Source organism: Coturnix japonica, chromosome 8 (genome assembly GCF_001577835.2).
Source record: "Coturnix japonica isolate 7356 chromosome 8, Coturnix japonica 2.1, whole genome shotgun sequence".
Classification (NCBI taxonomy): Eukaryota; Metazoa; Chordata; class Aves; order Galliformes; family Phasianidae; genus Coturnix; species Coturnix japonica.
The window spans coordinates 24,651,013-24,663,692 of NC_029523.1; the positions used below are offsets into that span (position 1 = coordinate 24,651,013).

Here is a 12,680-nt window from a genome sequence, read left to right on the forward strand (position 1 = left end):
TCATGTTTTTCAGGAAAAATATAAACAGTGCAAGATAATCCCTTCCCAGAGAATCCACTCCTAAAATGTTATGCCTGTGTGTTTTTAGTAGTTCCTATTATTAGTTCTCTGTATTCATACTAATTTCTGGTAATTCTTAATTCTTTACAAAGTAACTCTTCTCATTTTTGGACTTCAGCTGTGTGCAATAGAAGTGTACTTCAAGCAATGATGAAATGTCACTGTATTTAACCAGAACAGCCATTTCTGGCTTTGGAGGATACTGTATTTAAGATAATATTACATTTCCAATTACACCTCGCTTTCTTTTTTTGACTTTTTAGGATGTGAAATATAAAGCTGACAGACCGGTGTTGGTGGATCAGTCGGAAGCAGAGGAGCAGCTCCCAGAAAACGTAGGTGTATTAATGGTAGGGAGATGTTGCCATGGATTATGTGATTTCAGGGGCATATGGGGTAACTGGAGAAATACCTAAATAATTTTTGAGGGAGATGGGACTTTAAAAACGATTTCCTTCTCCTTCAGTACATCAGAATAGTCACACGGGGTAATGTCAGGAATATTCTTTGTTCAAACAAACAAAACAGTTATTTGGCACGAGAGGCACCGCTGAGAAGAGAGGCACCACTGTTCACACAAGCTTCCTACACAAGCATTGCTGGAAGCACAGCTATCCAGTCTTTCTGATTTGTCATTTATTTTTAAATTGAATGTTCTCACTTTATCACCTGTGCTTATTACACATTTCCTGTCTGTTGGACTTGGTAGATTTAGAAGGACCTGCTAATCACGGAGACAACTGGTCCTTAACATGCACTTCTGTGTTTGATGACTGATCTCTTTTGCTTCCACTGTGCTTCACTTTTAGGTCCTTAAACAGATGAAACAATCAAAATCTTCAGCAAAAGCCCCAGTCAACTTGCAGGAGATACCCCTGGTGTCAGCACCTTCTTACCTCTCTCCAGACACAGAAATCACAAACCGCAGTACGAAATACCTTTTTGGTTTTTTTTCAGTGATATTGTATGGATTTAGTACCTAATGCAGGATTTGGAAGGTGGTGTTCTTTTTTTTTTTTTTTAATGAAAATTAAGGTAATCTGGGACATAACTGCCATTTCTATAATGCTGGGAAATATACCCTGACTGGAATACACCTTGCTATTGATATCTGAATAGCATGGGTTGTATCCAAATTAAATGTCCTCCCAGACACATGCTCTGAACATTTGCTGTCAGAGCTCTGGAGTTATTCTAATGTAGAGACTTCAGAAGTGATTCACCATAATCTTCAAGGTTGATTTAGTTTGGGTGAAGAACACAACAAGAGAGTTTAATTAGTTGCTCTCATATGACTACCTAAATTGTTTTATTTTCTCTTGTCTGATATTGTGACTCATTTCTTTACCCTCTCATGTTCTTAGATGTCTTACCACCTCCGTTGCCAGTGGATCCAGCGACATGTCCTATTGTTCCTGGACAGGAGATGACTATAGAGATATCTAAGGGTCGATCAGGACTTGGACTCAGCATTGTCGGAGGGAAAGACACTCCACTGGTGAGCTCCTGTTGAAATAATAGATTACTGTCTCTGCTAAATAATAAGAGGTAAAGAAACTATGCTATTAGTCTCTTAATGGCCTAATGAATTGGTCAGTATGTGGAGGAGAAACTGAAAACCACAATCTTTAATATCACATTGATAATTTTGCTTTCTATCAATTGTTTCCTATTGTAATTCTGTGTCTTCAAGCTTAATCTGACCTTGGCTATGCTGTTCACAAAAAGAAACTGTCTTCATCTGCTTTGAAATATAACAGTTCAAGTGTAAACTCAGCAAGTTATTTATGCTAAACCCATTTCTGCCTCTGCTGTTGATGCTTTCATTGCTCTCTCCATTTAGGAAATGCTGTATTTTTTAGTAGCTTACTTTTAGATGTCACATTCATTTCTTTCAGTAAACGTGTATGTTACAGAGGGGTCTTTATTGGGGTTCTTCGGAATCCCATGCTGCAGAGAGTTGGAACAATAGACCTGCTTTGTTATCTGCAGCAGTTCCCAAAATATCATGTTGGTTGGTCGTTAAATAATCATGTGTTCTGAGTGTCAGCAGGCACAGATTTTAAATAGTTGCAATGTAATAATCTTTTTCCAGAACAAGGAAAAAAGCAAGCATGAGGAATAAAGTCATTTTATTTTTGCAAATCGTGGGCTGTATCTTCTACAGCGTGAAAGCTGGAATTGGAAAAGGTTCGGCATGCCACCCCACTTATCCAAGTCTCTGACTATGTGGAGACTGAATGAACTACTGTTCCACATGGAGATAGATCTGAGTTACTCCAAAGGCTAAATCAACCTATACCATTTCCACTCTGTCCAGCTGTGCGCTGTTTTGTATCTAGTCTCTTTTTTATCTAGCTCCTCAGTGTTGAGTAAATTCAAACAGGAGTTTCAACATGAATCATCTCTCTGCTCTTTTTATTTAACTGGAATTTGGAAATAATACGTGGCAGTCTGTCAGACACAATCTGGTGCACGTCTTTCATGAGACTTTCATATAAATAAATGAAAATTACAAATACCGACTTTATGGAGCAGATGAGAAAAATGCAAAAGTTTTAAATTAAGTAGGTGGTTTTGGTTAAGGTTTGTACTTTCATTACTTAATCATTAAAGCGTCTTTGTAGGAGTTTTTATTTAAAAGATCCATGCAGTAAATGTGGATGGGGGGAGGGAGGTCTGAGTTCCAGTGTTTCTCATTCTTGCGTTACAAGACCTCCCAAAATGAGTCCCTGCAAACTGTTCTCAAAACAGGCAGCCAGAGATGTGCAAGGGTGGGATCAGCATCACTCTGTCCTGTACTACCAGCCTCTCCCAAATAATTCCCTGATTATTTTGATGGCTGGCATGGGTTATTTATGCCATGAAGTCAAAAAGCTTTGATAAAAATCTGGAGTAATTTATATAACAGAATGGGGAGAGGTTAATAAGTAAAAGAAGATGATAATTGAGACTAAGGAATTTTCTGTCTGGGTTTCTTGGACTAGAGAAGAAATACAACAAAACAGATACTTGGGGTGAGTGATCTATTTTTTCTTACTCTCCATCATTTAAATGGAGGGATGTATTTCATTTTCAAGATAGGCAAAATACATTGACTTAAAGCTTCACTTCAAGCTTATGCAGTAGTGCTGTAGAAGTTCATCACTTCCAAAGGTCCAGTCGTGTGGCAGAAATTGTATACTCAAGACCCACAGTTTTATCCAGTGCAGTGAAATTGATGTTGAGCTGTAATAGGTTTTGGTTGTTTTGGGTTTGGCTGGGGTTTGTTTATTCGTAAAGGTATTTTTTGAAATGGGAATTGTCAAATTGAAGTCAGAATGGGAATAGAACCTCTTGGAGCTTATTTCTGGAGGCGTGAAAGAAGGATTTTCTGTCTTTTATGCTCCTGCAGTTCAGTGCACACAGACCACAGAGATGAGATGCCATGACAGGGCCGTGAAAACGTGCTCCACTGGAGGCAGAGGGCAGAGTAGTGGCAAGTCAGCAGGGCTGATGCCTGTGTGTGCTGCAGAAACTCATTCTGCCTCTCTCCTGTGAGAAAACAAGACACAGACACATGTGTCTTCCTCCATCTCCACTGGGGTATCTTTATTTCATACCTGTGCAGGTGTGCAAGTGGCTGCTGGATGATGAGGGCTCTGAGACCCGGCTCCAGTCATTTGTCAGTGCTGGGGACTGAGGGAGGCTGTGGTTTTCAAATGCACTCGATCTAAAAATGCATAACTGGCTACTGGAGTCAGCACTGACGCACAACAGCAGTTCATATGTGATAGGACAGCTCACTTCAGAATGTTCTGGATCTGTTTTAAATGCTCCAGGCTTTTGGAATAGTAAACTTGGCAGCCTGCAAAAGGGGCACATTGGAATGATACATGGAATATTGGCTTTTAAGCCATAACCTTAAGAATTTCATCAAAAGTCATCAAGTAGCAACTTAAAAAATACAGCCTGTGAGCTGGAAGATGAAGTTGTTCAGGAGGCTGGAAAGTGATGGCTCAACCCCTGTAAAATGTTTTACTGTTGAGAAGATGACCATCCCATTAAACCTGCAAAACCTTTTGAGTTGCATGTGTTTACAACGAAGGGTTGTGACTGTGTGCTTAGGACAGAGCAGGAGAGCATCAGCTGGAAGGATGTGCTCATAGAAAAGAGGAAGGAAAGACTGTCCCATGGATTTGTCTTTATGGGTTTGGGTTCCAGGCTGCTAAGGATCCTGCTTCCTTCTAACCTGAGGGTTGGTGGGGTTTTGGTTTTGTATTATTTTTTTCCTTCACTGTCTTTCCTTTCACCTTCTCCTTTAGCCCCGTGAGAGCACAACACATGGCCTCTCTTTAAAGCAGTTAAGCTGCAGAGCAGAGCTGGCTGAAGTACAGGGCTTTCCATTTGTGAGAAGGCTTTTTTTATTTGGTTGTAGTCCAATCAAACTTGTAAAAGTAACTCTCAGAGTGGGAATTCAAAAACAAAACATCCCCCACCCCCTAGGAAAAGAAAAAAAAAAAAACATCCCAAAATGAGGTTTGGGGCTCAAACACAGCTCCCCAGGACACCCTCCTGCCCTCTGTCTCCGCTGGCTGAATGATCTATAAAGGCCTGTCGGTCCCACCACTGCAAATAGCAGCCATAAACCTGACAGGAGTGTCACTGTCACTTGGCAGCTGCCAGCACTCCCAGGGCGCCTGAGGCACTCCAACCATGGGACACAGACCTTCAGGCCCCAGGAACATGGCTGACCTCGTGCAGTGCTGCTCAGAGAGCCGGGCGAGCCTCCAGCTTCAGGTCAACAAGGCAGGGCTCTGAGCTGGGGCAGTCCCACTCTGGGGCCATTGATCACCAATGGCATATGGGGCTGTTATTAGCACAGAGTTAGGAAATGCTCCTTAGTTATTCTGCTTTTTCCTTTCCTTTTTTTTTTTCTCCCAGAGAATTGAGGATTCATTTAAGGAAGTTGTCCCTGTACCCTTCCATATTGTGTGTGGGGCTAATTGGTCCTAATCCCATTGTCACCCCGGAGCGGTTGAATGCTGCCATGTCAGTGAGCAACTTGCAGTGAAGTTTTCCCTTAGTGGGCATGGCTGAGGAGTTGATGGTGGGACTTGATGATCCTTGTGGTCTTTTCCATCCTTAACGATCCTAAGATTTTAAATAAATTAAGATTGTCAAATTTATAAGGACTTTAATCTCGGCAGAATATGGAAAAAACATTGTTCTAAGGTAAAAACAGGTGGGTGAGAGCAGTGTTCTGCTTCCGGCTGGGTAACAAAGTAGTGGTCAAGTTGATAACTCGTAGTTATGGCTGTGTGTGCTGCCTGGGCGATGGAGGTGCTCAGACATGCCACAGGGTGTTTGGATGCTGATGGAGGCTGGTGCATGGACCTTCCCCTTATGGCCGAGTTAGAAAACCATAGGAAAGGAGGAGAGTGCAGAGGCTCAGGTGGGGCTTGAAACCACAATTCAGTGCTGAAGATTGAATATAAATTGAAAAAACCTGTTTTAGAAGCAGTAATCTAAGGGCTCTGTGGAGCTAGGAAGGCAGTCGGGTACCTTACAGGAGCAACAGAGAAGGAACAGAAAGAAGCAATCTGTGTCCTGTGTCTCTTTTACTAAAGATGACGACAAACTTCTTGTGTAGAATTTTTGTGCTGTGTTGTCTGCTTTGATATATAAAATTTTTTTTGCTTTTGCTTTCAGCTAGCTTTAATAAAAAGCATTTTTAAGGCAATTAACAGACTTCAAGGTATTCCATCTGTAAAATAAAGTGGTCCACAAAGCCAGGAAACTGGAAAACTTAAGCTGTGATCCAAAAGGTAGCAGAATATGCCTGTGCTCAGCTGTAATGCTAGTTGCTGTAAGAGTTGGTAACACAAAGAGTCAGAAAGGAAAGTCTTTCCTAATCACCTCTGTTAGCCCAGGAGGCTTTCTGGAGTGTAGCAGAGCAGGGGGGAGCTTTGTGATGGTTGGGATGCAGTTTGACAGAAGAATATTTAGATTTATTCTGTCAGTTCAGGTGAGTCATACCTTGCATAAACCCCATCTGTTTAGGAAGGGCAAGGGAATAATCAGTGACTTTAAATTGCAGCTGTTCAGGACTCGCTGTTTGCCCCTGAAGCTGTGAGGGCTAATTACCCTGCTAGGATCTCCGTGCTGCCAAGACCAGGCTGTTACCAACACCAGAATCAAGTCTACTATCTGTGGTTTGTGCTGTGCTGCACATTCACCACTGAAGACATACCTCAGTGTGAGGACTGATGTGACTTCTCCATTACTAAACAAACAATTTCTCCATCAGTTGGGCTTTCTTTCCCCTCCTCCTCCCCTGCCAATCTTAGTTGTATTTATATTCAGGCAAAAAATAGCTCCATCAGTTATAGACAGTCAAGGTCTGAGCAGCTTTTCATGCAGCCATCAAGTCCGACTAAGACTGAACTGCTTCAGTGGAATATTACAGTGTATTACGAGGAACTGCTTACCTTGTAACCACAAATGAAAAGCAAGACATTGGCCTCAGGAGGATTTCATCAGTACATTCAATATAGATACTGATGCTGTTGAATCTATTGCACAATGAATGGAGCAATAGAAGAAAAATTGGTAATAGGAGTCCCAAGGTTTCTTGGTTGGTTGTTTTTTTTTTTTAATTATGACTTGGGAATTGCAGGGAAGAAGTTTGTGCTGGGAGGGGAAAAACATTCAATTACTTGCCAGCTGTCACTGACATGAAATAGAAGGCAATTTAATGAAGGTGGTAAATGTAGTTAGCTTGAAATTGTGAGGCATTGCTTTGACTCTTGGTTGGATAATGTAAAAATGAAATTGATGGATTCATCATAATTCCAAAAATGACATTATGTTGCACAGCATGAGAAAACCAAACTGCTTTGTACATGACTTATCACAAATGGGAATGAAAGCAGTAAGTTTGCAAGTCATATGTTTGATAGATCTTTGGCAACGGTTGAGCTGACTGTATGGCTAGCAACAATTTGCTTGAAGAAGTTGGTGTCTTCCAGGAGTGTAAATCAACCATGGCATTAAAGCTAACAGTATACAAAAACAGTAGGACATATCAAAATGGACTTCAGGGGTATCTTGTTTGCTGGCAGTTGAAACCACTGGCTTTGGCTTCAAATCTTATATGCATTCAGGACCTCATGCATCCTTTCTATCCCATGTTATGCACAGTACACTGTGAATGTTCGTATTTCTTTATTTAATGAAATAATGAGAGTGAGAGAGTTAACATTTTAATATGTAGCTCTGTGTTTTATTATTCCCTCTAAAATGAGCATGTATACTTTTTGAAAAACTTGGGTTTGCTTTGGCATGTGATTCATAGAAACATAGCTCTTTCTATCATTCTGACTTAAGTCATATATTTTTACACTAAACATCTTATTACCTTAGTTTTATTATTTCAGAATCAAAGGAGAGCTTGCAAATGTCTATGACTGCAGACCGAAGGAATGTTAATGAATAGTGCCATTGAATTTTCAGGTTTGAGCTTTTCTGATCTTAGAGAATATAACTGTAAGCAAAAATATTATGCAAGCTGAATAAAATTTAAATAAATAAGGACCAGATGTAACTATAGGGGCCTATAAAATGTAATACAAATATTATCCACTTCCTTAAAATAAATCTGTATTTTAGTATGAAAAATTATATTCATATTGATGTTGTGGATTAATCTTTTTTATGAAAGCTGGCAAGTGAACACCATCTCTTGCACGGGCTTGTTCTTAAATGGGAAACAGGCCTTTTGTTTTGACCTTGAGTACAGAAGTTTTTCAGTATCATGCAACGGTGAAGCATTTTTACATTAACACAGTAATACAATTATACATTATATAGCCTGTTTTATTACGGCAGTGTTTGGCTTGGGATTTTGGGTGCCTGTTAATGGTTTGTGAACGCTAGCAGATTCAAAATATTTGAGTGTTGCAAAGAAGTATACACAGAGCATACACAGCACACAGCATGAGGTAAACTTGTGTGAGAAGTCAAGTGATTCGCTTTGAGCTGACCTTCGGCTTTTGTTGCTGAGCTGCTGTCTTTCAGGCTCCATTTTGATCTGCAAGTGCAAGATCCTATCAGAATGGTTGTAATTTCCTGTGCCTACAAGTAAGGAGCAGCTGGCTTTATTCTACTGAATACTGACTACTGAAAGATGCTTATATGGGGCTAATTCTTCAGTAAAACACCCTGTGCAACTGGTTGATTTCTACTTTATCTGTGAACCAGCCTGTAAAAACGAAATGACAATTTTACTGCTCTGGACAAAGTATTATAAAAGTTGAAAAGGAAATAACTAATGATGTTTTACTTGCCCTGGGAAAGAGATAAGTCTAATCCTGTAGTCAGCAAAAGCCCTTGTAACTTTATTATCTATACTAAAAGTTAATTTAGTGTAACGTTTGTAGCTGTGTAGGAAATTTGTTGGAAATGTGTAATAATAGCTTAGGAAAATACAACTTGTCAACTAACTGTGAAAGCATCTTTTCTTGGATGTTATGTAGCTTCTTTGCTTCCTCAGGAAAGTTCTCAAATGCACATAGAAAGCTTTTTTCCTTCTATTGCATACCATTAGTATGGTAGTGGAAAGATTGCATCCACCTAACTACAGCCCAAACTGAGATACAGGCACTTAGGATTAATACAGTCCCAGTGGTTTGCTCCGCCTGCTTTCCATCACTGCCCATCCATGAAGGTTCCCAAAAAGCTACTGTGGCTGTTTTGATCTGGATGTTAAGCATTAGCCATCTGTGTGCTCAGAAGTGTCTGCTCTGGGAGACACGTACCTTTTTTCTGTGCAGTGCTCTGTTGTCTGGGACAAGTGGCTGCTGGTGCCTGTGGTGGCAGAGAGAGACTTAGAGCCATAAGGGACAGAGCTATGGATCTGGTTTCTATGCTCGTGACTGTTCTGGTTTTTGTCTAATGATTGCAGTTTTAAGAAGCACATCTTGGAAAGCACAGTCTGGGATTTTAAAACAACTTGTTTCCAACTGAGCACCTTCCTCAGTGCTGTTTTGTGCTGGTGATTATTGCAGTCCTCCATGTGTAGTGGTTCACTTCACTTCTGTGAAGTGCCTTTGATCCTGTCAAAATAATGGCTGGGTCTCAGACAAGTAGCAGAGCAAAGGCAAACTCCAATAGTAGTCCAGTTAAAGGAATAGCTTGTTGTGAATGATCTGAAGTAGTTAAGAACTGCTTAGTTCTATGGCGAGAAGGCATAGGCAGGATTTAGGCCTTTTTCTTTCAGGTTCAGTCAGCTACATGGGGATTTCTCTGGCCCAGTTCTTTTGAGATTTCCCTTCTTGTGTACTCTTCCACCTTTTATCAAATGATACCACTTCATCAAAATACCCACAGCATTTACTGCTGAACCTCCTTCATGACTTGTGTCCATTCACTCTCCGCTCCCAGAATTTGCATACAACCCAGGTCTGGGGTTGATTTTCCATCAAAAAGGACACCTGCATTGCAACCTGTCCTTCTGCAGAATGGCTGCATAGAAGAAACTGGCCCTGATGCAATAAGCTTGCGGCGAACATGTGAGCGGTCCCAGTCTAAAGCCAGACAGCTTGTGAGCCTTCCTCAGCACTGTTTATGGTCCTGCAGGCTTTTAAGGTTTGCTTGGTCAGTGGTTTTCCTGAATAGGAAGCTGACTTTGCCACCTTTCTCCCCAAGGTTCAATTAAGACAGTGCTACGTGGTCATTGCCTGAGGTCTCTGCCTTAGCAGTTCTCGACATTTAAGATACGGGGATTAAACTGTCACTCTTACTGAATGTACTTCTTAATGGGAGCGTTTCTATTTGTGCTCTCTGCTGATGGGGAGTTGATAGCCTTCCCCTGCCAGGTTTCCAAAGTTGTTATAAATCAAGCAGAAGAAATACCCACAGCTGGGGGGAGCTGAGATCAGATTCCCCAAGAGTTCAGCGCTATTCCCCTCCCTTAGAAGGAAACACGAAGTAGATCTCACTTCGTATGTTTTATGTGTTGTATTTCCCAAGAGTAGGTTCTCAGATAGGCAAGCTTGCAAAATTTAGCAGCCATGCACTCACTAGTTCAGTAGTCATTCCCTCCTCACTAATGCTGTTCTTCATGGTGTTGATCAAGAACTCTACTGCTTCTAAGCCCTTGCCTTTCCTTCCACAGCCAAAAACCTCTTCTGTCAGTGTGAGAATTGGCGCTCATTTTCCTGCCCGTTGCTTGCAAGAAGGCTGTGCAACAGCCATAATATTCTGGTAAAGCAATAGCAACTGAGGCATGGCTGTCTCACAGCTCAAACCTGGACCTTCCAAAGCACTGTCTCATGTACTGCAGGGTACGTTTGATAAGCAATTCGCTTATCAGCCAGGTTCTTGCTGTGGTTTAGAACCACTCTGGTTGGGTTTTTAGCAGTTCAGTATAGATAGCGTCACCGTATTCAGCTTCATTCCACTAAACTGCAGGCCCTTCCATTTCGTTAGCTTCCAGTGAGAGCATTAATTAGCTCAGCAGTAGCAGACAGCTTCCCTTCTAATTCAATTTCCAAAGTTTTCATGGTCAGGTAGTCTAGGATCACACCTGCGAGCATGGACTTTGTTTAGCATGAAATTATGTTGATTTTATGCCCTGGCTTGTTTTCTGCATCCTGCCTTCACATATAGGAAATGTTAAACTTTGCATTAATTCCTGATTCTTATAATGGTGCCAGACTAATGAAGAGTCTTTGTCAAAGTACACAGAGAGGAGAGCTGTAGGTTTTCAAATGTATTTGTAAGCCTTACGAAGCGTGTGCTTTCAGCAACGAGATTATCTTTCTTTAAATAGCAGTGTTCTTGATATGGTAAGAGTGTTTTTATTTTCTCCTTCAGCACTAACAGTTTTTGCAGCTCTGACAAGCTGTATCATGGGCTGCCATGGTCTGTGCGTAACTGGGAGCGAGAGGAGGACGTGAGAGAAAATCTGTCTGTGGTCACTGTTAACGTACAGCCTCCAGTTGGACATTGACACCACTTCCCTTCCCTCTCCATTTGATTGATTGATTGATTTTTTTTTCTTCACTACTTAAGTCTTGACTTGTCAAGATTCTTAGCACACAACTGAGTTTGAAGCTAGTGAGTAGGAGCTGCAGATGTTCAATTACCAGAACCCATCCTTCAAATAAATGTTCTGTATTGGCTTAGCCGTGATAGATCCCAGTTTGTTTTCTGATGCACTGAGATGAGTGTTACAGCCCCAATCTGGCATTACAGATTGGGGCTTGGTAGTTAGATGGCTGGAATAATACGTTATGTTTCTTGACTGTGTGCTCAGACTCCTTTAAAATATCAATGTCAATAAAAATATTTAATAACATCAGTAATTTTTAGCCATTTGTCATGGATGATCAAAACTAACAGAGTCTGTCCGGATCCCACTAGATTCAATGGAAAAACATTACTTCTGGGTTAAATATGTACTGAGCTGATGCCAGAAACAACAGAGGTAAGGCATCTTTTGTCATAATTCATAAGCTAAGGAAGGTAAGGCTAATTGATGCTACGGACCATTGCAGGCATGTTTCTTCATTCTGTTTCTTAATTGATTCAATAAGCCTCTTACAACTATTTCTTTTTAAAGGAAACAAACTATTTGAGGAAACAGTATTTTGGCAGGTCAGCTGGGTGTTTCCTTCCAGGGTAGGCACAGGCTGAATAGGAATGTACCTTTTCATGCCATATATATTTTTAGTTCTAGGTCTGGCTTCTAATGCATGCAGGAACCGCAGAGTAGTACAGAGTTGTTGTCTTTGCAAATAGATGATGCAGATGACTCAAACTGATAACGTTTGGAGGTTCCCAAATCTGAGCTTTAGGTATGTGTGGTTTTGTGTTTACTAATGATGAAAAAAGCTGGTAGCTTCAGGGTTTCTTTTTTTAGCCATTTTTAAAACAACCATGGGTGGAAAACAAACTTTAAGAAATAGGATTGAAAGCTCCTTGCTCAGAGGCTAGGAAATACCAGACTAAATAGTCTGAAAGGGTCCTCAGAACATCCACTGTCGTGGTAAGATGGTCAATATTTTGTGTTCTGTTGGCAATTTCTAAGTGTCTTCTGCCAAAAAGTGTTTACAATAGTAAAAGCAAAGCGTGCTATTGAAGTTCTAAAGCTAGGACTCAGCATTTCCCAAAGTTACCCATGATCAGCCTCGGGTGATAAAATACATGTAAAAATACACATCACTGTCACCCTGTTGGCTTTCACCCAGATCAGAGTCTCCTGTGTTGACTAGAGTTAGATGATCATTTTGAAAGCAGAGATAACATAAAAGAAAAAGAGAGTGAGGGAAGATCTCAGAAGTGCAGCAGAGAGGCGCGGCGGCGCTGCTGATGCAGATGTGAATGTGTTGCTCAGTCCCTTTGGTAATTGCTGTTCCAGTTATTTCAAGAAAACCCTGCAGTCGCCAATGGTGTATTTTTTAAAATCGCACTGTTCTTTTGATTTTCTTAATTGCCATGGTACACAGCTCATAGTATTTTGCCTTCGTTTATGTAGATTGAAGTCTCTTTTTCCCCATCTGGGACACTCGTATCAGCTGTAATCCATTTGTGATTAAAACCCTTCAGGCTTTTTGCGGTGGCTGGTGTACATGTAT

General features: G+C 40.9%; 1 protein-coding gene across 6 annotated transcripts in view; it reads left to right on the top strand.

Moving 5' to 3' along the window:
- The window catches only part of PATJ (PATJ crumbs cell polarity complex component), a 137,085-nt gene that overhangs the window by 103,160 nt on the left and 21,245 nt on the right, over positions 1 to 12,680 (top strand). For all 6 annotated transcript variants that reach the window (XM_015870723.1, XM_015870722.1, XM_015870720.1 and 3 more), the window contains exons 32-34: positions 324 to 395; positions 870 to 987; positions 1,425 to 1,558. In XM_015870723.1, the coding sequence (XP_015726209.1) occupies positions 324 to 395; positions 870 to 987; positions 1,425 to 1,558 (324 nt within the window). The remainder of the gene's footprint in view (positions 1 to 323; positions 396 to 869; positions 988 to 1,424; positions 1,559 to 12,680) is intronic.